A 27,245-nucleotide genomic window follows, 5' to 3' on the forward strand; every position below is an offset into this window, starting at 1 on the left:
AAAGTGAACAAAATCATCACCTCCCCCTGTTCATCCCGGTTAGCGTTGTGGTCAGGCCTTGGGTAAGTAAAAGCATAAGGTTTAAGGTAATCATAGTTCACAATGGAAGCCCCTCTTCAGGGAGACTTTGTTGGTGCATTATGATGGTTGGCCCACAATCACCAACACGATTACTATGGTATAACCTGTAATAGGTGTTAATTCCTAATCCAATCATCTGTGGGAGACCATGATGCCAGATGATACAGAACAATTCCCACTTTTAACTGGTGATATTTATACTGTTGTAAATGATTTTGTATAAAAAAATTTTGCTCTTAAGCCTGGAACTTATTTTTATTTGAGCAAAATATACAGTTTCAGGAAAAAAGTACCGATCAATACATTTGAGGGTACAATTCCTGGGGCTGTTCCCTCAAGGGTCTGCCAATTGTACAAACTTGAACCAGGCCTATATTTTTTTCCTGACAAAGTACCTAAACCACTATATATATATATATATATATATATATATATATATATATATATATATATATATATATATATATATATGCGCTAATATGGCAGGCAAATGTTTCGCTACCTCGGTCTGTACGTTGCCTCGGTAATTTATTTTGACTAAACACAAAATGTTTATTAAAATATATAGGATTCATAAGACACATGGAAGGTAACTTGTGTGAAAATGTATAAGACATTCTTTCCCAAATCGATTTCAATTTCCCAGGGATTCCATTAGCTTAATTTAAAGCGGAGAATATTATTACACGATGACTATAACATATAACTGATTACGCTAACAGCACGTAAAATGTTCAGTCTTTCTGGCAAGACCTAACAATTTGCTTTTAACCAAACATGATGGATTCGTTCTGCTACGTTCAATTTAAACGATATCAACACAGCCAGGACCAACGGTGACGACGCAGTACGGACACCAAACGTGCTTATCAGTACCCGTTTAACCGAGGGTCCTTATGCTGGTCACAGGCTTTTCATACCCGTGCGGCGTTTCCACGGAGATACGTCATGCAAGCTTCTCGCCATGGTAACGAGCATCCTCTCCTTTACAGGACTCAAAAAAATTCGTTTCTACGGCAACCTGAACTGGGCTATTCATACTCAAGTCTTACGGAAGGTGCGAAGCAATGTCCACCGCTTCTAATAAATTAGTTATTAGGGATACTTGCACAACAAACGACACAAAATAAATAAAATGCTGCACGTGCGATTTATTTCTAAAGTCGGACGATTTGCAATATGGATATGTCGTGCAACTTATTGAAAAAAATGTGTAAAAAAACAAGTGTAAAGTTCCGCAGAATTACATTATATGAAAAACAAAACATGTACACTAAATTCTTTGATCAATATGATGGTTTTTTTTGTCTTTTGGTGGAAAATTATATCTCTTGCTTCATCCCATTTGCCAATTTTCGGAGGACCTCCATCCAGGTAACCATGGAAACGGCTTCCCGTTACCAGGCTACGGCGCGGGGCTGCTCTCGGATCGTACTCCGCATGCCCGGCACGCCGACCGCGGGCTCGCAGTGATGGCGGCCGCCTCTGTCGCCATGCGCCGCGCCGTGAAGAAACAAGTCGTACCCCCTTTGGTGGTGATTTTGGGAGCTACGGGCACGGGCAAATCCAAGCTCGCCATTGAAATAGCAAAACGTGTCCAGGGCGAGATTATCAGCGCGGACTCCATGCAGGTGAGCGCTTCAGAAAAGCTGCATTTCATTTTGCTGCATGTGGACGGCCTCGGAGGCCTCCCAAGCCCGAGTGTCAGCTAAGAGAAGCAGCCGGGATACCAGTGCTGCGATCGGGCAGCGAGCGGACTGTTAATCGGCGAGAGAAAACAAGTTAAATACATACTGATTTCAGTCTCTACCTTTCAGTGCTGTCTTGTAAATTATAATCGTCGATAGTCACGTAATTGCCTACGTGTAGGTCGCTCTTTTCTTTTCATATATATTTCTATTTGTGTAGGACATGGATATGTATGATATGCGCAATAATCAGATATGTTTTGTCTTTATCTTGATTTTGTGAAAAAAAATAACTGATCACGGCTACTTATGTACGCAGTTTGAATGTCTGAAGCTGCCATAGGTTATGCATATATGCAAAATGTTAGGCATAATATGTTATTTATATGCATGCAAAATAGGTTATTGCATGTTACCCCTGTGCCAGATATGTGTCTCTGCAGGTATTTCTGATAGTGCTCTGTGAATTTTTTTTATCTGTGGCTTTATCAGCATTAATCTCGATTGCAATGCCGCTTTCCCAGAAAAACAGATGGTGTGAACTCCGATGGTTATCGGTGGAGGTGCGTGACAACTTGGCTAAATATAGGTCGTAACCCGTCGGTTGCTTGTATTAGTGGAGTGGACGGCCCTAGTGCCGATCCGTAGGGACAGCGTGAAGTGCGACCGGGGTATTAAACAGGGGTCCCGTCCGGATGCAGCCTGCATGTCGGTGCCCTTCCAAATCCAGTCTTCATAAAACTTGTGGTCCTCATTTTAAGACAGGAGATGCTCGGCTCACCGCTAAAAGTGGCAGTAATTTTAAAAGGACTCCGATTCGCCATCTTCATAAACAATACCTGTTTTTGGTTGCATTTACAGTTTTAGTGCTAATTAAAACGACCATTGTGTATGTGAATGACACGAAGTGGAGTCCTTATGCGGTCGTGCATGGTCAGGGTACCATGAGTCATTTTACTCAGCCATCATAAAACGGTGGTGTTTGTGTTTAGCTGCCCTGTCACACGTCTGAAGTCAGCCGATATTATTAGTTTATTAGCTCGAATCTTGCAGTTTCTCCCTGCTGGCATTGGATTAGTTTATCAATAAGATATGCCTAATCGCTATCTGTAGGTTTTATGCATAAGTTGAATGAATCACTAGTTATAGCGACGTGTTTTGCTAAATTCAGCTGTAGTAAAAACCATGCAGCGTTGATCTAAGATTTCCCTTCTGTTTTATTCATATCTTGATCCAAGTTAGAAAAGTAAGTTTGAAGTTGTTATTAAAAGCACAGGGTCCCGGCTGATGTTACTGCATACATTTCTGGAATTAAAAACCACTGCGGTTACGTTTGCTGCCCAAGATATATTGATGGCAGGCCAGATATGCATGAAAAAACAGTTTCCTGGCCGTCTCTGTCGCAAACTACTTGGGACGTGTAGTGATATACACGTTGTTGACATGTTTATGCGTATTTAATTTCTGAACGCCGTTTCTCTGTCTTGGTATTAGTCGGGGTCCGTCAGTGAACTTCCCCGAGTCAGCAACAATACGTCACTATTTTTAGATATGGGCATAATTCAGTTAGCGAGTTGTGTCTAATTAATGTCCAGATCTTGGTGAGGAGTCCAGCCTTTTACCGTCTAAGAAATGTGACCAGGCGGCCGTATGATTGCCCCTGCCTGGCGGGAGGGTTGGACATCAGCGCTGGCTGATGCATGCCTGTCTCTCCTGTTGGCGCTAGATGGTGGGAGGGGCTTTGCTACGTACTGAAAGGAATGCTGGACTTTGGAGTTCCCGGGTCTTCTCGGTCTCTGTTGAAAATCGCTTCTGGGCCTTTTGCCCAAGATAACGTGCAGTATCTGTCCCTGTCAAACAATCTGATACATCCCCCATGGACAGGACCACATGGTGCTGGTGTCTGGCTTTTCGGGTCAGGATCAGAAGGTTGCCGGTTCGAACCCCAAGATTAACAAAGAGATTTCGCCGTTGGGCCTCTGAGTAAGGCCTTTAATCCCCGAGTTGCTCCAGGGTCTGTCAGACCCTGCTTTCTGAAAAACATTGTATGTCACTTTCGATTAAAGTGTCTGCTAAATAAAGTTGCTGGAACAGGTGCTGAAAACAACTTATTTTTAACTGAAAGCCTGAATACTGTCTGTGCCAGATTTGCATTGGGTTTTGTTGAGCTCAGCGAATGTCTGGCAGTGGTTCATCGTTAATGTAAATGGGATTCAGCGAGTATGTTTTAAAGTGAAGGCTATTCATAATCCCTCTAAATCAACGTGAAGTTTAGTGTGGCATAGGGCTGGGTCATTTGACCTCAAATCAATATCACGATTAATTGAACATTTTACCTCGATTACAATTAAAGAACAATTATTATTATTATTTTTTGTTTGTTTCTTGCTCTCTTTTTCTTGTTTCATTGACAAGGTCTGTACTGTGAATATGCTGAACTGTTAAAGCTGGGATATTTTAATGAAAGACTATATCTTATTGGTATGATTTAAAAATAATTGAAGGAAACACACAGATGAACCATTTATGGTTATTTATTGAATATTTCAGGCAGCTGAAATCAAAGCACAAATCACTTAAAATGGTCCTATGGAAAAGGTCACATTTTAGTTTTAATGTAAAAATCTAATTTAATGTAAAGCTCCCTAGAAAAACATAAAATAAATAGTTTGCATTGGGTGAAATTGATCACTATTCTTTTCCTTTCCGTCTCATGCAGATTACCATCTAATAGACATTTGTTTATTTATTACATGAGGCAATAAGACATGCTATTTGCAAAATTTTATTGGTTATTTCAAATTACAGTACAGCTATTTCAGTGGGCGGCGTGGTGGCTCAGGCTATGGATCTGTTCCGGCAATTCAAAGTTTGCTGGTTTGAATCTCATGATTGCCAGGAGTAATTCTACTCTGTTGGACCCTTGAGCAAAGGCCCTTGACCTGCAGTTGCTTCGTCACGGGTATGATGTTAATCTACATCCAGCCCTGCAAGCAGGTCCTCCAACTTTGGGGGTTAGTGGCAGGACTGGCAGTCCAGGCACCGGGGAAAAAAACTCGCGCTGTTCCATTCGGACTAGTGTGGTGCTGAGGTATCGCCTGCCACATGGCTGCACTCGGGTTCTCATCCCTGAGGTGGTTCGTCGTGTGGTGGCTGTGGCAACGCGCGGTCAGCGCATGCTCCTTATATTTGAGTTTGCCTCCATGTTGCTTCCATGTCACAGATTGGACAGTGTGGAGTCATGTGACGACAGTGTGGAGTCATGTGACGACACGCGTGACAGTGTGTTTTTAAAGGGACAGTACATGAACACACACTGCGGGAAGTATTAACAGATTTAGAAGAGGTATTAAGAATTAAAAAAAAAAAAAAACGAAGTAACTGACATGGGCAAGATAACGTCGATTAGTGGTTCTGAATGTCGGTTTTGATTAATTTTCGATCAGTTGCCCAGCTTTAGTGTGGCACTTATGAATTAGAGCTGCAGAATCATTATCTCTTAATTGCATGAGAATATAAGATTTTCACTCATCTCTACATCTGTATCAACTGATGTGACAAGAAGGTGTATGATTGATTGATTTAAATTTGCTAGGTGGTCTAATTTAATTCAGCCACTTAAACAGGCCCATTGCTGGGGTGTGTTGGAGAATCCACACCTAAAGAATGCGGATGTATAGAACAGCCCTTTGTCAGTGTTGTGCAGAAGGGTCACTGTGTTCCCCCGCATTTGACAATGAACGTGGGTGTGGGTCACTTTGAGATTGGGGGGGGGGGGTTGCTGTGATTCTTCCTCCCCCCCCCATCACCCACACCCCCCCCCACCCATGTGAATTTGCTTCCAGAGGTGGCCTTAGAATTGCACAGCCCGTATGATCAAAGCCCCGCTCTCTGCCTCTTTGTTTGGGGGGGGGGGGGGGTGTTGAGGGTAACCTAGTGGCGGAGGGCATCCATTGTACCCCGCCCCCCAACCCCCCCCCCTCCCCCCGGTAACAGCCCGAGGTCCAGAGGGATGGGAAGAATGGCGTGTAGCGTGGGAGTTTTACGAGGAGGGGCGCGGGAAAAGTCAGGGCGTTTCATCGAAGTGGGAGGTGCCGTTTCTACGTGGGGGTCCGTGAGCCGCAGTGAATTAATGCCGGGGATTGTCACGTGTGCCCCCACACTGAAGCTGCCGTCGTGACCTTCAGAACAAACATACAGTGAGAAAATAACGAAAAAAACTCCCGTATCCTGCTTTAGTTTAGCTGCCCCTGAAGGTCGTCGTCTTTTTCTTTATCCCTTTTATTTTAGGTCAGCTTTGCTCTTAGGATGAAATATTTCACTAACTCACATTTTCCATTCGCTTTTTTTTTTTCCTCCCTCCCCAATTGTTCACCTGTGCACATCGCCATCGAGATGGCCCAATCCCTTGGGGGGCGGGGGGGGGGGGGGTGTATCTGCTGTAGTCTCCCTGGCCGCCAGTCACTCGGTACGGCTAACTAGGTTACGCTAATCGAATTCCAGCCTTGGATATCTTTGGCATCACCTCTGGGGTTGCTGTGGGCCCCGCAGATCTCTCAGCCCGAGTCAGTCGCAGCCACAATGAGCGCCGGGCCTCTGGAGGTTCTGCCGGAGTGTTAGCATGATGCTCTGTGTGTGTGTCTCTCTCAGAATGTATGTGAGTGTTTATTCAAGCGGGAGGCTGGAGGTCCTGTATTGAGGACGGACCCGGCCGGGAAAGTCACAGCAAAGCTCGGCTAACGGCGGGTCAGGCCGCGATCGGCACGTCCGCTGGAGATGAGCGCTGAGAATAATAGGGAATAATGGGTGACGAGCACATTGTGATTGACTGACATGCTGGTTCAGGGCAAGGGAACAAAAGGAGGAGGAGGGGTGTGAATTGGTGTGTGATGTGTCTCCATCTCGCGTGAGGTCCCTGCACTGCCCTGGGGCGATTTAATGGGTCAGACCGCAAAAAGAATGACCAACCAGCTGAAGAGTCTGACAGGCCCTCCCCCACTGAGTCGGGTTGTGGGTGGGGGGGGAACAGGAACCTCAGTCTGACCAGGCTCGCGCTGTCTGATCCTCCGTTCCATGTTCTTTAGCGAGACTTACTGATGTGCAGCAGCTCTTCTTGGAAGACCGGCAGTTACACTGAACAGTCACGGCTCTGCTCCTTGTCGTTCCTTGAATGACAGCTTTCCTGAAGCAGCGCCGTTATCGTTCTAATTATCAGCGGATTTCTTTTGCACGGGGTGAGGGTGGAGCTGAGTGCCGGTGAGTATAGTGAGAAATATAGGCAATAAATTTGACCGACACAAGATGACGAGAAAACATTATATGTGTTTACAAGGATAGGCACTCAATCAAAGTCAGTCAGGCCGAGGGGCGTGGGGGCCGAGTGAAGAGCGGGTGAGGAGATTGACGTTTGACTAAGACTCAACATCCCGTCGTGAAATTAAATGCCGGAACGGGAGGGGCTTACGGAGGACCTGTGGGGGAATGGCAGCCAAAGGCCAGCGAGAAAATATGTCATAACCCCGCTTTGTGTGATTTCTTAGACAGTAAGCCGCCACTCAGTGGCGATAATTGAATCCAGCTACGGCCTGTTAACCTACTTTCTGGCAGAGTTACCTTCACTGGCTCGGATTTTGATGTATGTCATCCTGAAAGGTGATCATCATGCTTTAAGATATTTATTTCTTTGTTTAATAACACATTTTTCTGTTAGGGTTAGCCATTTATCTATCAACCCCCCCACCTCCCTCTCTAAACTTACCCGACATTGTCTTCTGAGAGGCCTGCTTGTTTTAGTGCTTCTCAGTACTAAATCTTCTCCTTCTGTGAGGGTTTCTCACACTGGGAGACATCTGGGCTGTGGCCCAGACACCTGACCTGTCCCTCATACTGTCCCTCTCTGATGATGCGATCGCAGCACTACGGAGGTTCTTACGGGATTCTCAAACTGAGGGCATGACTGTTATATCACCCAAGTTACACAAATTATCTGGGGCTTGTTCATATTCATTCTGGGGGGTCAGCCCCCAGCACCCCAGGATCGTCATGTGTCTGGTCTGGACCCCCAAACCGCAGCTCCCAGAGGGGCGTATTTGGGTTAGGGGTGCTTATGTCCCGGTTGACTGAAAATGGGTCACACTCTGGTGCAGGTTCTGGTCTGGGCCCGCTGCCGCGATCGCACTGTGGTGTTAATGTTTACCGTAGCGGGTCGCTGCGAAGGGGACTTCACAGCTCGGGGCGTCTCACGCCAGAGGAAACCGGGTCTTTTGCCAAAAGCCCCCCCCCCCTCCCCCAAGAGCTGCCCGATGCCTCTTAAGTGCTTAGAAAGCGCCCTTCCTCCATCTGCTGTCCAAGAAAAGACTAAAAGGTTTGATTGGGGAGGGGGGGGGGATCGATTCGAAGGCAGCGTGGTTTTTGGTACTCCGAGAAGGCTCACGCCATGGCCAATTAGGTTTGAGATGGGTGCGGGGAGGGGGTGGGGGGGCGCTCTATGAATGATTTATTAGGCTTGAATTACGGTGCATTCCCAGTGGAGGTAAGGAGGATGTTGGGAGCTGGTGTGGGGGGGGGATACAGGAGATGAGGGGTGTGACTGCTGCAGCGCGTAATTTAATAAAGAAGCGGCACTGTTCGGCGGCTGGGGGTGCTGAATCCTGAATGAACGGGGGGGGTCAATCCGAGGACAGCGCCCCTCCCCCCTTCCTCTTGCTCGTTCTTATGCCCCCCCCCCCCCGCGTCTGTGCAGGCGGGGGAGCAGCTGTCTTGTGCGTGGCCCGGGGTGCCGTGTGGACCGGTGTCGGGCACCCCCGTCTGCCACACAATGGGCTCTGTGTTGTGCCCCCCCCTCCATCTCGCCTCGGGTGTGTGTCACCGTGGCGACGAGCTGCAGGATCCGCACACGCACCTATAGATGCACAAAGAAGTATCCAGAAAGGAGCGGCCGCACTCACACGCGCTGGTGCACGCACACTGCCAGGCTGCCGCAGACGCTCAGACGCCCACAAAGATCAAGCTGGTGCTCCGCTCCGTCCCCTTTGTGTCCCCCCACCCGTCTCCATGCGCCCACACACTCTCCATGGACGCTTCCCGCTGCCATTGTTAGCGATCGCTAAGCGTCCTGAAGCCTGGTGGAGCTGGAAGTCGGCCCCTCTGCTAGCTGTCAAGGGCGAGTTTGAGTTCCGCGCCCAGGTGTCGGTGAGACCCCATGGGAACATCGCGTCCTCCGGCTCGACCCGCCGGACACTGTCTTCCTGTTTTCCTCTCTCCATCCGTCTCTCTCTGTCCTGGTTAATGAAGACGTTCCGGAGAGACGGACGCAGACACTCGCGTACCGCGCCGCAGCTGTTTGGGATTATACGGATGCCATTCAGAGAGGAAAATTAGAGACCACTGTGAAGAGCAAGGGTGTGGGCTGGTTGGGGCTGGGAGATGGGGGGGGGGGGGTGTCCTGTCATTCTTGGGACGGAGGGATGGAGAAAAGGGATCCTGTAGAAGTCTGAGTAGGGATAGGGGGATGTTACAGCAGTGTAGGAAGAAGGACCAGGAGACTCGGAAGGAGAGCCGTTGAAGAACAGGAAGCGGAGAAATGAAGATGGAGGCACTGACTTGAGAGGCCAGGGACTGCGGAGAAGTGGGAGGACTGGCATGGTGGTCTGGCAGGACAGGTGGTGTCAGGGGGGATGAGGAAAATGGGGCATAGGCGCAAAACCAGGAAGCTTCTGGAAGCCATAAAGGGGGCGGGGCATTTGCCCTGGGGCCACGTGGTCTGTAAGCGGACCACATGGCCACTATTGGCACTGGAGCAGACTCATTTGCCGCAAAAAAACGCACCCAAACTCCACAGTCAAGGTGCTGGCCAGAGGCTCTGTGCTTCGACTGCGTGACGAATGCTGTCTGCCCCCCCTCAAGTGAAGGAGGGCTGTCATTTATTTAACAGCCGCTTTCATCTGTTGTGACGTACAGTTGTGAAAGCAGGGTCCGCCGGTCCCTGCAGCGGTTGGGGTTAATGGCCTTGCTCAAGGGCCTTTCAACAGTGAAATCACTCTTCTGACCGCGGGATGCGAACCAGCGACCTTCCGATCACCAACGTCGGGTCCTGAGCCACGGAGTCCCCCCTGCTGTACACATTCGACTGCAAGGTTTCACTTCTCTGAAGTCTGACCTTCGTCACTTAAACCAGGATAGAACTGCGGCTTCACCATCCGCTCACTCTTATTCGCTTTGAACAATTCGTGAAGTGACCCGTGACCCGATCGAGTCGTCGTATGACCGGAAGTGTTGACATCTTTTTACCCAGTGGAATTACACCGTCGGTACATTGGTTGAATCGAATCACGGCGGGTTATATCACCCTCTGCCCTTGACCTGGCTCTCATCGTAAGCCTTGACAGGTCTTTCGATCTTAAGTACGCTCTGAGCAGCCCGTGGGCTCATATGGAATCACGTTTCGCTTGCAGAGGAATTCTGAGAGGGAATTCTGGGGCTTATCTGATTTTGCTGCCGCATCTTGGAAGGAGGATATGGGACATGGGAAGGAGCCTGTTGGAGATGGAGACCTGCTGTCACCCTCCCTGGGTCGAGGCTGAACCCGGACAGACGCTTATCGATTTTGCTCTTTCACCATCGACAGGAATGCGGTCGCTCCTGACAGGTGACATCGCTGTCGATCCCGGATAACAGAAGAGGGGCTTTTTTTCTCTTTTTTTCTTTTTTTTAAATTTTTTTTATAAAAGATCTCTTATTCAGCCAAACCACCATTAAAGAGACCTTCTGTGCTTGCAGCCCTCCCAGAATTTACATTACTAACTCGTTCCTGAAATACCCCAGGAAATGTAAATCATTCAGTGCCCCCCTAAAATGTTTTTTTTCCTCTTCCATACCAACCTAAAGCCCTCAGTTTTCCCAAGTATCATGGGGGAAAATATGTATGGAAGTAACAAACTGAAATACATGATCAATACAATTGAATGTAATGATGGTTTATTGACCAGACAGCGCTGAGGAAATTGGTGTGTAATGCGTTGTCTTTTAAGCATAACCCCGGGCTGAAACTGTCGAGGTCATCAGAATCGCAACTCGCCGAGGAACAATTGTATCGGGGGAAATTGAAAATTCAGGACCTGACAAGAACATAAAGCGAATTACCGCAAATCGAGGGGGTCGCTGTGTTTGTTTAATTGAACATCGCATGATTGGGTTGTCTTATGGCGCTCGTGTTACCTGTGTTTTATTGGGTGTCCTGTAAGATGATTTAGTCATGTTCTCGGTGCCGGTAAATGAGATAACAATCCCCCGAGACACCGAGGCCGCTGTGTTAGCGCCGATGTCCGGGGGAGGGTTGGTAAGCAATCCAGGTTTTATAGCGTCGTAAAAGGGTGCTGTTATTGTGTGCTTCCTAGCCATGGGACGGGGAGCTGTAAAATCATGGCACCGTACTTTGTCTGCTTTCCTGTTTGGGAAATACTTCACAGGCCTTTATTAGGCTGTTGAGGTGAGGTGGAATTTCCTACAAGGTATCGATCAGGTGGGTGAAGTAGATTTTTTTATTTTATTTAATTTTTTTGTGGGGTGATTGGTATGGGACCATTTAACTTAACAGAGAGGGAGGGGGACACTCTGCTGTGTCAGTCTGTGCTGAATAGTGTTTTGCTGATCTTACTGCTTTCGGGTGTGACTGGTCATTGGGGTCATTTTGTTGGTCCATTATTGCTTTTGGGATCAAGATCAAATTCAGGGGAAAATTGGGTGATTGGGGATTGGGCAATGGGGGGGGGGGGTGGACTTGGGGCAGATTATCCCTCTGTCTCTGTGTGTCAGAGCAGAGAGGGGGTGTGGGAAGCACCCCACCCCCCGCCCCCTATTCTGCGTGGGGCCACGCCTTGTGCGTTCCTGAGAATTGAGCGATTTTCGGCAGCTGGATTTGTCACCTGTGATTCGCTACCCCGATTTTAACATCCCGGAGACGCCGGTCACCTTTCCGCCTCTCGGCTCTGCTCTCCTAGGTGTACCGTGGGCTGGACATCGTCACCAACAAGGTGACCGCGGCGGAGCAGGCACAGTGCCCACATCACATGATCAGCTTCGTCGACCCCTTGGTGAGCACTTACACTGTGGTGGACTTCCGGAACAAGGCCCTGGCTCTCATATCCTTTCCAAGAGCGGCACTCGGTGCTGTGCGTGATGAGTCAGCTTAATGCGGAGCGCGGGCATCCGCCGTCTCGCACGCTGACACGGTGTGTAAAGTGGGCGTGGCAGGTGCTGCTGTTTCAGCAACGTGTCTGTGAAACGCTCTTCTGGTGCAAAATCAATCCGGTGCTCAGAAATGACGATTTAGGAAATGTTGGTCTCCTGAGAAGATTCATGAAGTTTATGTTTTTTTGTTTTTTTTGATGGGGGGGGAGGTGGGCTGTTCATGCAGACTCGTGTGCCGCATGCCTTCAGAGGCTAATAGAAATGCGACGGGAGCACGGCTGGTGTTGCATGCTGCATTGGGCTGCCCTCAGCTGCGCGTTGCGGCACACCGGATCACGTGCACCATCGCTGTGCCGCAGTTCCTGCCTCCATCTGGACGGGTTGGGCAGTGGTGGGGGCAGGAGGAAGGTGGGGGGATGAATTATTAAAATAGTTTGGGAGAGAGAGAGATGGGGAGAGCGTACCCCCCCTCCTCCACCGCGTGCCCCCCCCCTCCTCCACCGCGTGCCCCCCCCCCTCCACCGCGGGCCTCGGCGGGGAGAGCTGTCGCCCCCGCTCAGGCCCGCCACGCCCCTGGCGGCTCGCCAGCCGCCTCTTCGCACGGGGAGTGAACTCGCTGCTCTCTTGGGCGGGCGTGTCCGAAGCGAGAGGGTGCGCTTGCCGATTGGCTGGAGTGTGCGTGCGCATGCCGGGTGCATTTCAGGTGTGTGTCCTCAGCCTCCTCCCGGCCCTCTGCAGAGCGGATCTGAGCCATTCGCTGGGGGGGGATTATTAATAGCAGCAGGGTTAGGGTCGGAGTGATGGGAGATGGGACACACACACACTCACACACACACACACGCTTGCACACTCTGCCTCAGGGCCGTGCGGCAGCTGGAGCACAGTCGCCCCAGGGTCTGGATCACCATGGGGGGGGGGGGGCTCTCCCAGCCAGTCAGCACTGGAAACCGGGAGCGGGCCCTTTAGGGCGTTGGTGCGAACCACGGCTCGGACCTTCGTTTGGACACCTGACCTTCGTCGCTCCTTCTCCTTGTTTCACCTCTACTCCGGAAGGTGGAGCTTTGTGGCCGCCGTGGTGGGGGAGGGGGTGGATATTGAGTCACGCTCTCCGTCGTGTCAGGTCAGTTACCTGGTTACCTCTGGGCAGCTTTCATGTGGGTCGGAATCAGCTCTGGCTGCACTTGGTATTGTCTCCGAATTATAATAGACCCCCCCCCTTCCCAGCGTGGCCTGGCCCCGCCCCACTGTGCTCCAAAGTCCATCGGTTGCTTTGCCAGGAACGAGAGCGTTCTCTCTGTCAGATGCCCTCTGTGTGAGGTCATGCCCCTTCGGACCTGCAGAGGGCGCCAGTTGGGGCTGCTCTCCTTAACAGCATACATCGAGGACATGCACTGCCGGGGCCGGCTGCCCATCGTTGTCGGTGGAACCAACTACTACATCGAGTCCCTGTTGTGGAAGGTGCTGCTGGACACGGGGGTAAGCTTCATCATGATTGGTGTAGGGAGTGGGAAGGGGGCGGGGCCTGGAGGAGGGAGGGGAGGGAGAGAATCAGATGGATTCAGAAAGAGTGAGGGAGAGTAGTTGGATATATCCCGTTTGCTGGCCTACGTGTTTGATCGGTGCCCCCCCTCTCTTTTTGCCTGAGTGTCCTTTTGTTTGGGAGGGTGCTGGGTAAGCAAATGTTAATAAACGAGTGATTGGAAACTCGCATTTTCTGGCTCCGCCCCTCGGAAAGGAGACTGGACGAGAGCGGGGCTCCCCCGGCGGGAAGGTGGAGCTGGAGGAAGTGGGTGGGGCCGAGCTGCATCGTCGCCTGGCTGAGGTGGACCCTGACATGGCGGCCCTGCTGCACCCCCACGACGTGCGCAAGATCGCCAGGTGGGGGCGCCGTGGAGTTACTGGAAAATACCGTCCATGTAGATGCGCTCCGCATTCTGGTAGGGGTCCTGCTTCGCCCCATGCGTTGAAGCCAAGCGTGATGATGTGTTCGTCGCCCTTTATCTGTCTCTAAACCCCTCGGGTCCTTCTTGAGGTCCCAGCTGGGGCGACTAGCTAGCGGCCCCCGAAGGCGGCGGCACGGCCCCAGCGGCGAATCTCATTAGCGGCTCCCTTGGACGGCAGCCTTTCCTTGGGCACCCGGCACTCGTTAGCGCTCTGGCCGGCCGTGCCATTTTCACGCGCCTTCGAGCTCTCTGTGCCCATCCGTCGGGATTAGGGCAGGCTAATTAACACCTCGCACCCCCCCCCACCCCTGCCCATTGGGGCTTCGCAATTTAATGCGGAACACAAGTCAGGGCTGAGGCACCAGTGAGGGGTTTTTACCAGACGAGCTGGGCTGCACTGGAGATTGTCCACTGCGGCGACTCCTTTTGTATGCCATCTGTGAACATAATCCCTCGTTATGACAAGTGACTGGGTTTTTTTTTCAATGCCGTGACTCATCGTCGGGAGACTCATAATTGATTAATTGAAAACTGAGACTCTGTATTCGGATATTGGCTGATTAATAATTCATAACCGCTGGCCGGCGCCTGATTCATTGTTGTGTTGCCTGTCAGCTGATGCATTATGGGTAATACGTACACCTTGTCTGCTGATGGACTGATGGCCAATCGACCGGCCAATTTCAGGAGCCTGCAGATTCACCAGCAGACGGGGGTCCCCCACAGTCAGCTACTGGAGGAACAGCGGGGCCAGGAGGGTGGCGGCTCCCTGGGGGGGCCACTCCGATTTCTGGACCCCTGCATCTTCTGGCTCCACTCGAACATGGACGGTAAGGCTCTACTCATTGCCTTCTGGCCTTACTTTTAATCTTTGAGGTTCGATGCCCCCATCTTTGGGCTGGAACTTCTGGACCCCAGCTGCCTGCTCGCTTTGGATCCCTGTGTATTTTTTGGAGGAATTTCGCTGTATCTCAGCATTATGTGATCCTTTCCGATTGGTAGCGTCACTGTTAATAATTAGGCTCAATTGTTAGCAGGCTTCATCACTACATTATTGCCTCACACGGGCCTTACATTAATCACAGCTTTTAATCACCCACAGTTTAAATATTAATGTGTCGTTGAGCTAATAATTCAGTTTGAGGCTCTGCCTAATACACGTCTAATTTGGACCGTGTCCAAAGAGAGAGACACTACTTCCTGTGGATTTCACACCTGGGAAAAAAATAAGGTGTGTGATGTTTTCTTTGCCCACCGCTCTCCACCTCAGTCCTGGACAGGCGACTGGATCAGCGTGTAGATGAGATGATCGCCGCAGGGCTGCTGGACGAGCTGAAGGACTTCCACAAGAGCTATAATGCGCAGAAGGTCCAGGAGAGCAGGTGGGTGGCTGCCCCGCCCTCCCGCGGTCTGTCCGTCAGTGATTGGCTCCTGTGTTTATTCCTGGATGCTGTTGGAGCTCTGATGTTGGACAGTCACTCCAGTTTAAATTTTTTTTTTTTAATGGAATGACAAGAAATTGAAGCCGGCTGGAATATGCTTGCGTTTTGTAATATACGCATAGCCAGTCCTGGGAAACGGGGTAGGGCAGAAAGCAGCCAGCCCCGTGGAATTTTCCCACGCTGCCTTGCCGCGTTGCAGACGTAGGCGTGCCCTGATCCGTCAGCTGAGGAGGCACAAAGAAGAGCAGGGGTTACATTCTGCGGCCCGGCGGCACCGACGTGTCGCAACAGGGCTGCTGAAGGCATGCTGCACTCCTGCACACATAAGCTGAGACGGTTCCCTGAGCCGGAACCTGCCTGCTCATGCATGCATAGGGATCCTGATGATTCCGGAACACGGGCGGCGGTGCTGGGGTGGCGTGGGGTTTGATTTACACTGAATGACTCTGCAGACGACTGAACCGTGAGATGGCCACTCGGGGCCTCGGAAACCAGTATGGTACGTACTGCCTCTGCCCACAAGACCGCGGGAACCGCCTGCTCCCACATTTCCCATAATGCCAGGCATGTGAGTTGAGGCAGTTAAATTGAAAGTGGCTAATCTTCACAGCGCCATGGTTAATCATTAGTTAGCACTCAGACTGGTTAAAGGGCACGTTTAATGCTCTGTCTGCTGTAGTATTATTAGGCAGCTGGGTGTACGGCCACATTGTACTTTTGAGAGGCCTGCTGATGTACTTTTGAGAGGCCTGCCCATCAGTATGAATGATTGTGAACAGCATCGGGAACTGGGTGCATTTCAGCTGTACTGTCGCATACTTGGCGGTCTATCAAGTACAAGGGCGGGGCCATAGGGCACTGGCCTGAGCTGAAAGCTGATTGGTCACCCCTCCCCTGTCACTCACCGATTCAAATCATATCATTAGCTAATGATGAGGTTGGCCCTCTGTATGAATTATGGCCCATCTTATGTCCCTCACCTAAAAGTCCTAAAATCGCCTCTGGTCAGGTGATACGTGTTCTGTGTGTGTGTGTGTGTGTGTGTGTGTGTGTGTGTGCGTGTGCGCGTGTGTCTGTGCGTGTGCGTGTGTGTTTATGCCACCGCAGTGACACCAATGACACCGGGCTGTGTGGCGCTTCTGGCGGCCACGAAGCCTTAGTGCGCTGATGGCCGACTGGCCAGCTCACTGTCGCAGTGCCCCCCCCCCCGATCAATCCCACCCTCCCTCTCCAGCCATCAGCTCATCTCGGCTACTCAGCACCCAGCCCTCTGTCCATTTTGTTGACCCACTGTCTCATCTTTCTCACAAAGAGGCAAGGTCAAAGCCCTGCGTCTGGTACACACACACACACACACACACACACACACACACACACAGACACACACACACAGACACAAACACACACACACACACAGACACAGACACACACACAGACACACACACACACACACACAGACACACACACACACACAGACACAGACACACACACAGACACACACACACACACAGACACACACACACACACCATGTAGGGGTGTCTTTGTGCTCTCTCTATGTGTCTGTGGAAGGACATCGCTGAGCATGGAGGTCAAATATGCCATGTGTGCATGATATGGAGAGAGATGGAAGCCTGGAAGCTCCACCCCCCCCCCAAATATTCAACACCCTGTCATCCCCGGGAGTCAGCTCAGCTCAGCTCCCCTCCCTGCCATACTCCCCCCCCCCCCCCCCCCCCCCCAGCCGCCTTGGTCCACGGGCACACAGCCAGCCCCCCATGCGATGGCCGATCCGGGTTAATCTCCAGCCGTCACCGGCGGCAACGTGCTGATCGAACCCCTTCACCAGATCATGAGCCCCCCGCCCGCCCCCCATGCGTTTTCGAAGGATACTGGGGGGACTCGGTGCGCGCCTTGAGTTACCGCGAGCCACTGCTGCTCTGTGCCACTGGGGGCAGTACCGTGTGCAGCTCCATTATTACTATGGCCTCGTCTGGGGGGAGCAATCTACCGCTCAAAAATATCATGACTGCATATTTGATCAGGTCTCACGACAGAATATCGGTGCTCAGTTTTGCACAGTCATTTACCTGCCTACTACACACATGGGTGGAGAGTCAAAAAAACTCGGAAGGCCCTTTTCTAGGTTCTAGTGTCAGTGTAGTTACCTTTGCGGGGCAGTATTGGGTATCTGCTTTGGTCGGTGAGTCTGGTATCAGTACAGGGTGGATTCTGCCTCGCCCTGCGGCTGCCGGTTCCGGCTGGACCATCCTCACTTAATTATCTGAGCTAAATCGACTCCTTTTTGTCTAAAAGCGTATTTGTCGACGGCGGACGTTTTGAGCACATTAGGGCGATCGGTCCTGGAGCGCCGTGTTTTGAGCAGAATGCATGGGTTTGGTAGCGAGCTATAATTAGCCCTATTAAGTTAATTAAAACGAGTCAGCGGAACATGCTGGAAGGGAAAGCGGCCGACACATGGCCCAGCGGGAGGGAGGGGTGGCGGCCGGCCGCTAACGGATGTCACTGCGCTCTCCTCAGCCAGGACTACCAGCACGGCATCTTCCAGGCGATTGGCTTTAAGGAGTTCCACCGGTACCTCACGGCGGACGGTGTGGGAGCGGAGGAGAGAGAGTCCCTATTCAGGCAAGGTAGGCCTTCCCCCCCCACAAAATGCCACTCGGACCCCTAGTGGGGGTGTGACGTGGTCTGCTCGTCCAGCCGGAAACGTGCTGACCTTTTTCAGAGTATCGTCCCCGAGGACCTTCTGACGCCCTCAGGAACTCACCCCCTTCACCCACGCCTTGACGCCACTTCTGTTAGTACGGATCTTCGATACTCACGCTATGCCGTCTGGCTCCCCTTAATGCCCCTCTTGCTGCTCCGCGCTGCCCCCAGAGGGCCTTTTGAGTCGTGGTCCGCTTGCGATTTCGCTTCGCGGCGGGATCTTTTTACAGAAGTGGCTGCTCCGCGCGAGCCGCGGTCCGGAAGGAACAGGAAGCCTGTGGCGGCCCCCTGAGCTGCTTCCCGCTGCAGTCAGGTGTCGGTGCTGCTGCCAGCTTTAGGCGTTTTCGGTTCTCTACCGGCCCCCCCCGCCAGACTCCCCAGGACAGCTCACGTGACACTACAACACTGCACCAGATCCAGGCAGCGATTTGGCTAGGTGCTCTTGCCTGCGGCCACCTGACTGGGCTGAAGAGAGGCGTCTCCCCCCCCCCCCCCCCCACAAACATTTCCGCTGCCCCCGGATTCCCGCTTTGGATGATACACGCCGGAGTCGTGATGCGGTGCTCGTGACGAGATCACAGTCCGCTTCTCCAGCGTGCTGTCATGTGACTTCTCCTTTTCCCTCGCTCTCCTCCGCCAGGTGTCGAGGCCTTGAGGCTGGCTGTGCGGCGCTACGCCCGAAAGCAGAACAAGTGGGTCCGGTACCGTTTCCTCAAGCGTAAGTTTCCCTTCGCTCATCTCTCTCTATGTGAAATACAACCACCTTTAAAAAAAGTGAGTAAATAACCCATTCCCACCTAAATGCCCTGGCTGGCTCCGCCCTCTCATCTCTCCTATTTGTGTGCCCCTTGAGGGCCTGAGCCAATCCTGTGACCTCTGTAGGCGAGGCATGTCACGATTGGTCGCTCTGGCCGCCCGTCGATGTCAAAGAATCGATGCGGTCTCCGGCTAGACCTGGCTCAGAATCACAATGCATTTTATCTGCTTTGATTAATTTCCCTGCCAAACTGCCGCTCCCCCCACCCCCCTCCCCGGCCCTCGAGGAGGCCAAAACGTCGTCTGTTCTTTCTCTATTCCTCTTTTTTTCTTCCTTCCATGGTCTGCTGCCCCCTTAACTGGCTGTGGGCTGAATGAGAGCAGCACTGGGACCATCTGAGCTGGGCTTTACACAGACGATTAAACACAGGAAGCTGGTGGCATGGAAGCTTCCGCCACGCTTGCTTGCGAGGCCTGTGGAGACGCTGTGGGCGGGGTGGCCCGAGCCCCAACTGCCTGATGACTTTAATGTCCCAAACCCACCCGTACGAAACATGCCCCCCCCTCACGGTTCATCGGGGTCCCGCCAGTCAGCAGGACGCCAGCGCCAGTCTGCTCGGCCATGCAGGGCCCTCATGCTCACTTGACCTCTGACCCCTGACCTTCGATCGGGAGAGGGTCTCACCTATTGTCATTCCGCGTGACTTCTGCCCCCCCCCGCCCCTTCCACATTTCCCCCTGGGATCTAATCCAATTTTAGAGGAAACAGATTAATTAGCTTTAGGAAGTCCATGCAACTTGTTCCGTTGCCTGTCACAGCAGTGTTCGGTCCCGGGTTAAAACGTCTTTCATCTCCCTCGGTTGAGCGGCATACGTTGACCTGAGCGCCCCCGTCTGGCCGTTAAAGCAGTGACGCCCCTGCATTCCCTCAAGGGACACCTCTGGAGTCACCGCCATCGCGGTCATCGCTCTGTTTTAATAATTTTCCATCCATGTAATCCACCTCTCTGTCTCAAGGTGGCGATGGCACTGACTTGGGGTCCCAGGGTGATTTCTGGGATTTTTTAAGGGGGAGGGGCATAAAGAGGGCCATAATTCATACAGAGGAGCCAACCAATGATATGTGTTGAATCTTTGAGTGACAGGTGAGGCTTTCAGCTGGGCGGCATCGCCCCTTTGGCCCCGCCCCCGTGTCCCTCACAGGAGCGTTGTATTTTGGTTTGTGTCACTCTAGGGTACAACAGCATTTCCTGTAAACCTCAATCTGTACTTTTCGGTGTCTCCTGCGGGCGATGTGCTCGGTGCTCAGTCACGTCCCTCGAGCTTCCCCAGACTGAATAGTCAGTGGCTAAATGCCTGCATATCACACCTGACCTCGTTTTTTTCCCCAGCTTAACCCCCCCCCCCCCCAGGCCATCCTTAGCACTTGACTGACCTGATAATCATCTGTCACTTTAGCTTTGGCTGGGGGGGGGATGGTGGTTAATTCTCTGAAGGTCCCACTATGGAGGGATGCTGTGCCCACCCCACCCTGACTGGTCGTACCGCCTGGCTCCGTGTGGCCCCTGCTCAGGCAGATGGGTGCGTACCCCCGCTCTGCTGCCTGTAAAGCCGCCCTCCGAGTATCTGTGCCGGAATGGTAGTGGGGGGGGGCTCTGAGCTGGGATCTGTTAGTCGCCGCACGCGGAAACGTGACCCGGACCGTGACAGGTGCAAACCCCGGGAACTGAGACGCCGGGAGGATCCCCTTACGGCCGCGGCGACCCCCAGCTCCCGGGGGGTGGGGGGGGGGGGTGGGGGCCTGTGCTCCGGGATCCATTTCAGTAGGTTGCTACCCCACCCTCTTCTGCCCCCATTGACTGTAAGTGCTCTGCCCCCCCCCCGCCCCCCAGTGTGATCAGTGCCTCGCATGGCCCAAGCGGGGCCTGTGTGGTCTCTGTGCTGTTTTTTGGGCTGGGGGGGGGGGCTTGGGGACAGAGTGACATCTTTGCACAGCTGGGCAGGGGGGGATCTTTGTGTGACTGTATAATTAAAATAATTACAAGGAAGTCAGCAGCCTTGGGGATCTGGGTGTTTATGGGGGAAAAAATGCATCCCCCTGCCCCCCCCCCCCACCCACCACACATTCTTACATACACTTACAGCCTCCTCGCCAGCAGCATGTATACAAAGGCCCAGTTGCTGTCTGTCTGATGGGGCATTGTGGTTAGAATGCCCCCCCCCCCCCCGAAAACCACCTGGGCCGCTGCGCCCCCGCCCCTCCAGCACTGAAAGACCCCCGTAGGCCATTGTGGCGGCCCTCATCCTCCCAGCTGACGGGTTTCAGCGACACTCCGCTCTGGCCCCATACCGCACCTGTTGCCCCCAGGGATGCCCCCCCCCCCACTCCAAGAACAGGATGCTCAGGTAGCCTGGACAGAAACACTTTCCCCGTTGTTTCCTGACACAAAAGTGGTCGGGGGAGGGACGGCACCTTCAGAGCCTGACGGCAGCCTGGGCGGCGGTCGCTGGTCACCGGAGACGGCTTGCGTGTGGGGCTCCCGCGTGCCGGCTGCCGGCTGCGGATTTGGCCCCACCCACAGCTTCAGACGGGGGGGGTGACGGTGGTGTCCCGTGTCCCTGGCACAATTGCCTGATGCCTGTGTCTCTGCCCGAAACACAGGAATTTGGTGCCACGTTTTCATACTGGCCTATCCTTGTGTGTGTGTGTGTGTGTGTGTGTGTGTGTGTGTGTGTTTGCCTGTCGCGGCCTGTGAGCTTTAGCCCTGCCCTCAGCCCACTTGCTCGCTCCTTTGTGCAGATCAATAAGGGTTGGCCCCCTCCCCCGCGGTGAGACTGCTGACGCCGTCAGAATGGGCAGATTATCGAGCAGGTGTGACTCAGCAGCTCCGCGCCGCTGCAGGATCCCTGCGTACGGCCCCCTCACCGTTTTCCCGCTCTCATCCTGACAGGACCTGGCGCTGATGTTCCTCGTGTGTTCGGGCTGGATGTGACGGACGTGTCACGCTGGGAGGAGAATGTCCTCACTCCTGCCTTGCAGGTCCTGGAGAGCCTTCAGAAGGTGCGGCCTGCGGCCGTGTGACCCAGTCATGTGATCAGGTCATGTGATCTCTGTGACTGCCGTCCGACGGTGCTTGGCGGCAAAACTCAGTGGAGGGTGAAAGTTAAGAGGGATCAACTAGTCAGGTGACTTTAGGTCAAGGTTAAATGCTTAGTTTCTGATCTTTTCTGTTTTGCTCTTTTTATAATGCTTTTTCTAATTAACAGTTTAATAACATTTATGGTAAATGTCAGTAACAGTGCAGTTTAAAACCTGAGTTCGGCATTCCTGTGCCCAGAGGGGTGGGACAATCCACATGAGCCTCTCTGCATTGGCTCTTATCGTTGTCTTTCAGGATGAGCAGCCGCCTTTGCAGCCAGTCAGTGTGCAGGGGGCGGAGCCTCGCAACAAGCGAAGCAGACACATTTGTGAGCTGTGTGAAAAGATCATCATTGGAGACCTGGAGTGGAAAGGTGGGGGATACGGGGGGCACAGCTTGGGTTCCACGGCCGCAACGGGAGGTGCCGTTAATCCAGCTAATTAAGCTGCACGCTGTATCTCCGTATTTCTATCTCCAGCACACCTGAAGTCTAAAAGCCACCAGTCCCACAAAAGGAAGAAAAGAAAGTCTGAGAGCACCACAGAACACGACCACACGCCTCGGCCCGGACCGCTGGGTGGTTCTGAGAGCCAGCTGGGATCCGACGCGACCTTTCCGTTAGGAGCCCGAGATTCTGATGGGCCGGAGCTCGCCTGTAGGTCTACGGGCGACTCCGGTTCGGGGTGTGCCATCGCTGCGGAGTCGTGCCAAGGGGCCGAGAACCCCGATGGCACAGGGGGCGCTAGCGAGCTGTGAGGGCTCTCAACTTCTCAATGTCGCTGTTTGCGAGAAGGTTTTATTTTGCAAATCAATGCTTAATTTATTAAATTTGTTTATTCTATAGCAGTCCATTTTCCTGACTGATCTTTGGCTTAAATAAATATATATTTTTTATAAGAATTTCTCTCTGCCATCCCGGAACATCCTGTTTTTTTCTGTGACTAAAAGCTGCATGTCGGATCTTGGAGGATAAACCTCAAGGGCGGCAGCCTGACCTTCACCAGGAGAGTGAAGAACGTGACTGATTATGCAAATCATTGCTCTGTGTCGATTTTCTTGAAATCTGACCCTGATGTATTTGTCCGTTTTAACAGATGTGTTTAATTAAAGATTGTCGTACTACTCCTAGTGTCGGTGTCCCCTTTGATATTCATGACGCCTGAGCAATGACTCGCTTATGAGGGACGTTCTAGAAAGAAGGGGGGAATGATTGTGGTGATCCGCGGTTGATTCGGCCTCTAGGTGGCGCCTTCTTGTGGCACATCCTAATCCCCATTCCCTGTAATCTGATATTTACGGCTCTTGCAGATGTTTTTTTTTTGTTTTTCTAACTGTGCATGAGGTGTGAGTCACTGGACCTTTGGTTACCCTGGCTGGCTTGTGGCAGCTCCTTCCCTTTGGTGATTTGCCGGGTCGTGTGGGTCTTTGCTCCTCCCGTTCGGCCGCTGTCTGGACCGCAGCCACCCATAAACACCTGGTGGGGGGTCTTGGCCTGTGTGTTGGACATTGGACGCCCCGCCCCGCAGCCTGCTTACCGTGCCGTACCAGGGGAATTCCATCCCGCCTTGGCCTTGGAATGAAAACAGTCCATACAGGCTGTCTGGTCTGGTTATGTGTGTGTGTGTGTAAGGGTGTTGCATGAATGTTCTCACCTTTACCTTTTTTTTTTTTTTGTGGGGACAAATTCCGACAGATGTTCAACCTGTAACACTTCTCTTGTGCATAGAATCGCTGTTTCTGTGGTGCACCTGTGTGTGTTACGCAGATTAGCTTCTACACGCCCGCAGTGGAGTTCAGCACTCGCACCCAAGCTGCTCTGCTGCGCTGACGGCTGTGTTCCTGGAAGGCCCCTGTGAGCGTTACAGAGCGTTACAGGCGACAGTTGGCTCCCGATGAGCCCCCCCCCCCCCGTCCGTGGAAACAGCGGGCCTGGCCACACGGATCCGCATTCAGGCCCCGCCTTCTCAGAACTCCTTCCCCCTTCAGGTGCTTTTGTCGAAAATCTTGCCAGAAAGTAGGTCAGTCCCGCCCCCCCCACACATCCCCCAGCGCAGGCTTCAGTCAGACGGGGGGGGGTGGATGGCTCAGATTATTCTCATACCGCCGCTGGCTTATGCAGTGCGGCACCCCTGTTGTTTCTCATTTCTGCCCCCCCCCAGCCCCACGATTGACCTCGCTCATGCTCTCACTCTCTCAGTCCCCAAGTGCTCTTATTCCTGGTTTGACGTGCTGCCGTTGGGGGCCGGTGACACTCGAACCCGATGTCACTCCTCTGCAGGCCGGCCCCCACTGTGAGTGTGTGGGTGGTCACTGCTGCAATTTCCAGGGGGCCTGTTTGACGGGCTGACTTAGGGGAGGGAGAAAATGAGGAATAGTCATTAGCGGCCCCATCCAGCTGCCATTGGGTATCTCTGGACCTTGTGGAGGTTTGAGTGGGTTGAGCAGGTGTAAGGTCGGGGGTGGGCGGGGGCATGCAGCATGGTGTCCTCGTATAACTTCATGATGCCCCCCCCCCCGCGGCAGAAACTGACTGTGGTACTTAGGGTCACGCGGGCTGGACTCCTGGGTCCCATTATACCACTGACAGGGGCGTGGCGTGGGTGCGGCCCCCGCTTTCAGGACGGGACCGAGCTCGTTACCTCGTCTGCGCTTAGTGCCGATCTGGGAGGCAGATTCACCAGGATGCCGTCTCCGAAAGTCAGAAACAGAGGCTTTGTGTGTGTACATTGTGGGGACCAGACTTCCAAAAATATTTCATTTTGTTTGGTTACTTAAGCTTAAGGTTGGGTAGGGGTTCAGGTTTGCCCATAAAAATGAGTGGGTGGCCCCCTCAGAGTACAGGTCCGTGTGTTTATATGTGTGTGTGTGTGTGTGTGTGTGTGTGTGTGTATACACACGCAAGTTAAATGTGCACCAGCAGGCTGTGGTCACGTTGCTGTCCCTCCCCGCTGACCCAGGAGCAGGTGGCCGCCTGACTTTGAGCACTTAAGAAGTCACTGGCCGCAGCGGGGGGCCTCTAGGGGGTGGGGTTACAGATGAGCCACGCCCTCCCTCTGCAAGCACGGAGACTGCGGACCCTGATTGGGTGTTACACGCCTCGCTCGGTTGGGGCGGTGACTGGCGGCTGAGGGGGTGATAGATACATACATAGATAGATAGATTCTTTATTGTCATTGTATGTCATACAATGAAACATGTTGCGTTACTGAAGTCCGAGCGACGACGCCGGGGTCTCTGTAAGACTGCGGCGAAGGTGTAATCACCATTGCACTGACATGTTTATTCACTGGTTGTCTGCATGTGTGGCAGTGTGTCAGTTAGGATGCTCTGCCTGTGATTGGTTCAAATCCCAGACTCAGCAGAATGATGTCACTGTTGGGCTTTTCAGCAAGCAAGCCCCCAGGGACTGTCTGACCCAGCTTTTGTGAAAAATGAATAAAAGTATTTGCTGAAAAAATAAAAATGTATGTTTCTCTCTTCACGACCAATCTGGTCTGTCTGACTGGTCCTATTACGTTTTGGCCTGGCGAGTGTCAGACGTGTGGGTGGCCACACGAGTGCCGTTCCGGCTTTGAACGGCGTGGCTCTTTAAGACGGAAGCCACAGCGGCGGATTGGTGTGCGTCCCGGCCGTTTTCATAAGGGTGAAAAGTGTGTCAGGCCAATCATTAACTCAGCGGTGCTGTGAAAGCTGCTCCTGCACGTGACTCATGGATGGCAGGAAGGAACGGGGAGTTTATCTGGGCATGGGAGGGGAGACAGGTTTAGAGCAAAACCTGGCGGGGGGGGGGCGTACAGCAGCAAACAGAGCCGTTTCTGCGTCACCGCAAGGGAAACCAAACAATGTCGGATCTCAGAAAGGATCTCGCAGCTGGAGGCATGTTCTGGAGCAGGTAAGGAAACGAGCTGGTTTTGTGCTACTGGTAGCAAGACACAGATTGTGCAAAAGGGTGTGTGTGACTCTGCAGCTTAGGATGCTGTTCGTGTGATCAGAAGGTCATTGGTTCAAATCCCCGACTCAGCTGAGTAATTTCACTGTTGGGCTCTTGAGCAAGACCCTTAACCCTTAATAATTCCTGTCATTACTTGGCCCTGCTTACTCAAAAAGGCTGCTGCTTTGGATAAAAGTATCTGTTCAATAAATAAAATGTAGTAATGACTCTGATCTGTCAGCAGTCCTTCCCACCCAGAAGGCTTTAGATTTTTCCTATACCACATGAACTGCCTCTGACTTCAAACTATGCTGGTTCACTGCATCCGTGTGTCGAACAAACTGCCCCCCCCTTCCCCCTCCGGCTTCAGAATCGTAGAGATGACTCCCCTCCCCAGCCCCCCCTTCAGGAGACGAGTGACCCCACCAACAGAGGCTCTGCCTGACAGTCCCTCAGGGAAAAGCCAATTGAGACTGAGCCGACTGGGCTGTGGAACCAATAATCTGCCAATCAGCAGCTGATTAGTTGATTTGTGCAGCCAGATAAAGTTCAGGTTTGAGATGTAACTCTGCTCTTATAGGTGATAGCCAGGCTTGAGCACTCCAGGAGAAGACAATGACAGGAAAAGGATTTGAGGCCCTGGTCATCGTCCGCCGGACATCCGTTTCCTCAGGTTCCCTGTCTTGGGGGGTGGAAATGACTTGCGGCGTTGTGTGAGGTGTGAGCCATATCAAACAGGTATGTTGCAGAGAGGAACAGCAATGAAGACGTCAATCTGCAGTGACCTTTGTAGCCCCGATGGGCTCCTGAAACAGGAGCCAAGTTCAGGGGGTGAGGACACAGGGGGTGTCCTGTTTGAATACTCTCACGTGTGTGCAGCAGGGTCGTGACCTTTGACCTGAAAGGAAGCGTAATAACAGGAAATGTCTTAGAGAGGGGTCATGTTTTAAGGGTGTGTTTGTGAGATCGAGACCCAGCCTGCGATGTGGTCGTCCCTCAAAGTGCGGCTGATCATGATGGGTAGTGACTTTGATCACGGCTCTTTTCTTTCCCACTCTGACTCTCAGCTGCTGGATCAGTCCTGGTGCGCTCAGGAGGTCGGACAGGAACTGGGGGCTGATATGCCCTCCTGGCACCAGAGGGTGCTGTCCGCTCTGACCTGAGCCCGGGCACTTTGGCCAGTCTGAAAGTGTGAGCTCAGCACCGGTGTCGTTATGGCAGCGTGAGAGGGACCTGGGCTGCATCCATGCCCGAGGGTCTGGCTTCCGAGCTGCGCGGTAGAGCCTGTGGTGCATTGTGGGTGTGTGTGACATTCATCTCTCCACTGGCCACCCTCTTTGCTCCGTGCGTG

General features: G+C 52.5%; 1 protein-coding gene across 2 annotated transcripts; it reads left to right on the forward strand.

Annotated features, from left to right (window-relative positions):
• Nucleotides 1-1,499: 1,499 nt before the first annotated feature.
• On the forward strand, nt 1,500-23,085 carry trit1 (tRNA isopentenyltransferase 1). 2 transcript variants are annotated; one of them, XM_072705672.1, is made up of 11 exons: nt 1,500-1,712; nt 11,768-11,907; nt 13,334-13,433; nt 13,693-13,835; nt 14,588-14,730; nt 15,171-15,282; nt 17,882-17,991; nt 18,708-18,785; nt 21,775-21,884; nt 22,219-22,336; nt 22,442-23,085. In XM_072705672.1, exons 1-11 carry the CDS (start codon nt 1,554-1,556, stop codon nt 22,717-22,719), a joined length of 1,491 nt encoding a protein of 496 aa, XP_072561773.1. In that variant the 5' UTR covers nt 1,500-1,553; the 3' UTR covers nt 22,720-23,085. The 2 variants fall into 2 exon arrangements, 1 of the variants encoding a protein (XP_072561773.1); XR_011984936.1 differs by lacking the exon at nt 22,442-23,085 and having other exon boundaries at nt 1,502-1,712; nt 21,775-22,009.
• The last annotated feature ends 4,160 nt before the right edge of the window (nt 23,086-27,245 follow it).

Source organism: Paramormyrops kingsleyae, chromosome 23, assembly GCF_048594095.1.
Source record: "Paramormyrops kingsleyae isolate MSU_618 chromosome 23, PKINGS_0.4, whole genome shotgun sequence".
NCBI classification, from domain to species: Eukaryota; Metazoa; Chordata; class Actinopteri; order Osteoglossiformes; family Mormyridae; genus Paramormyrops; species Paramormyrops kingsleyae.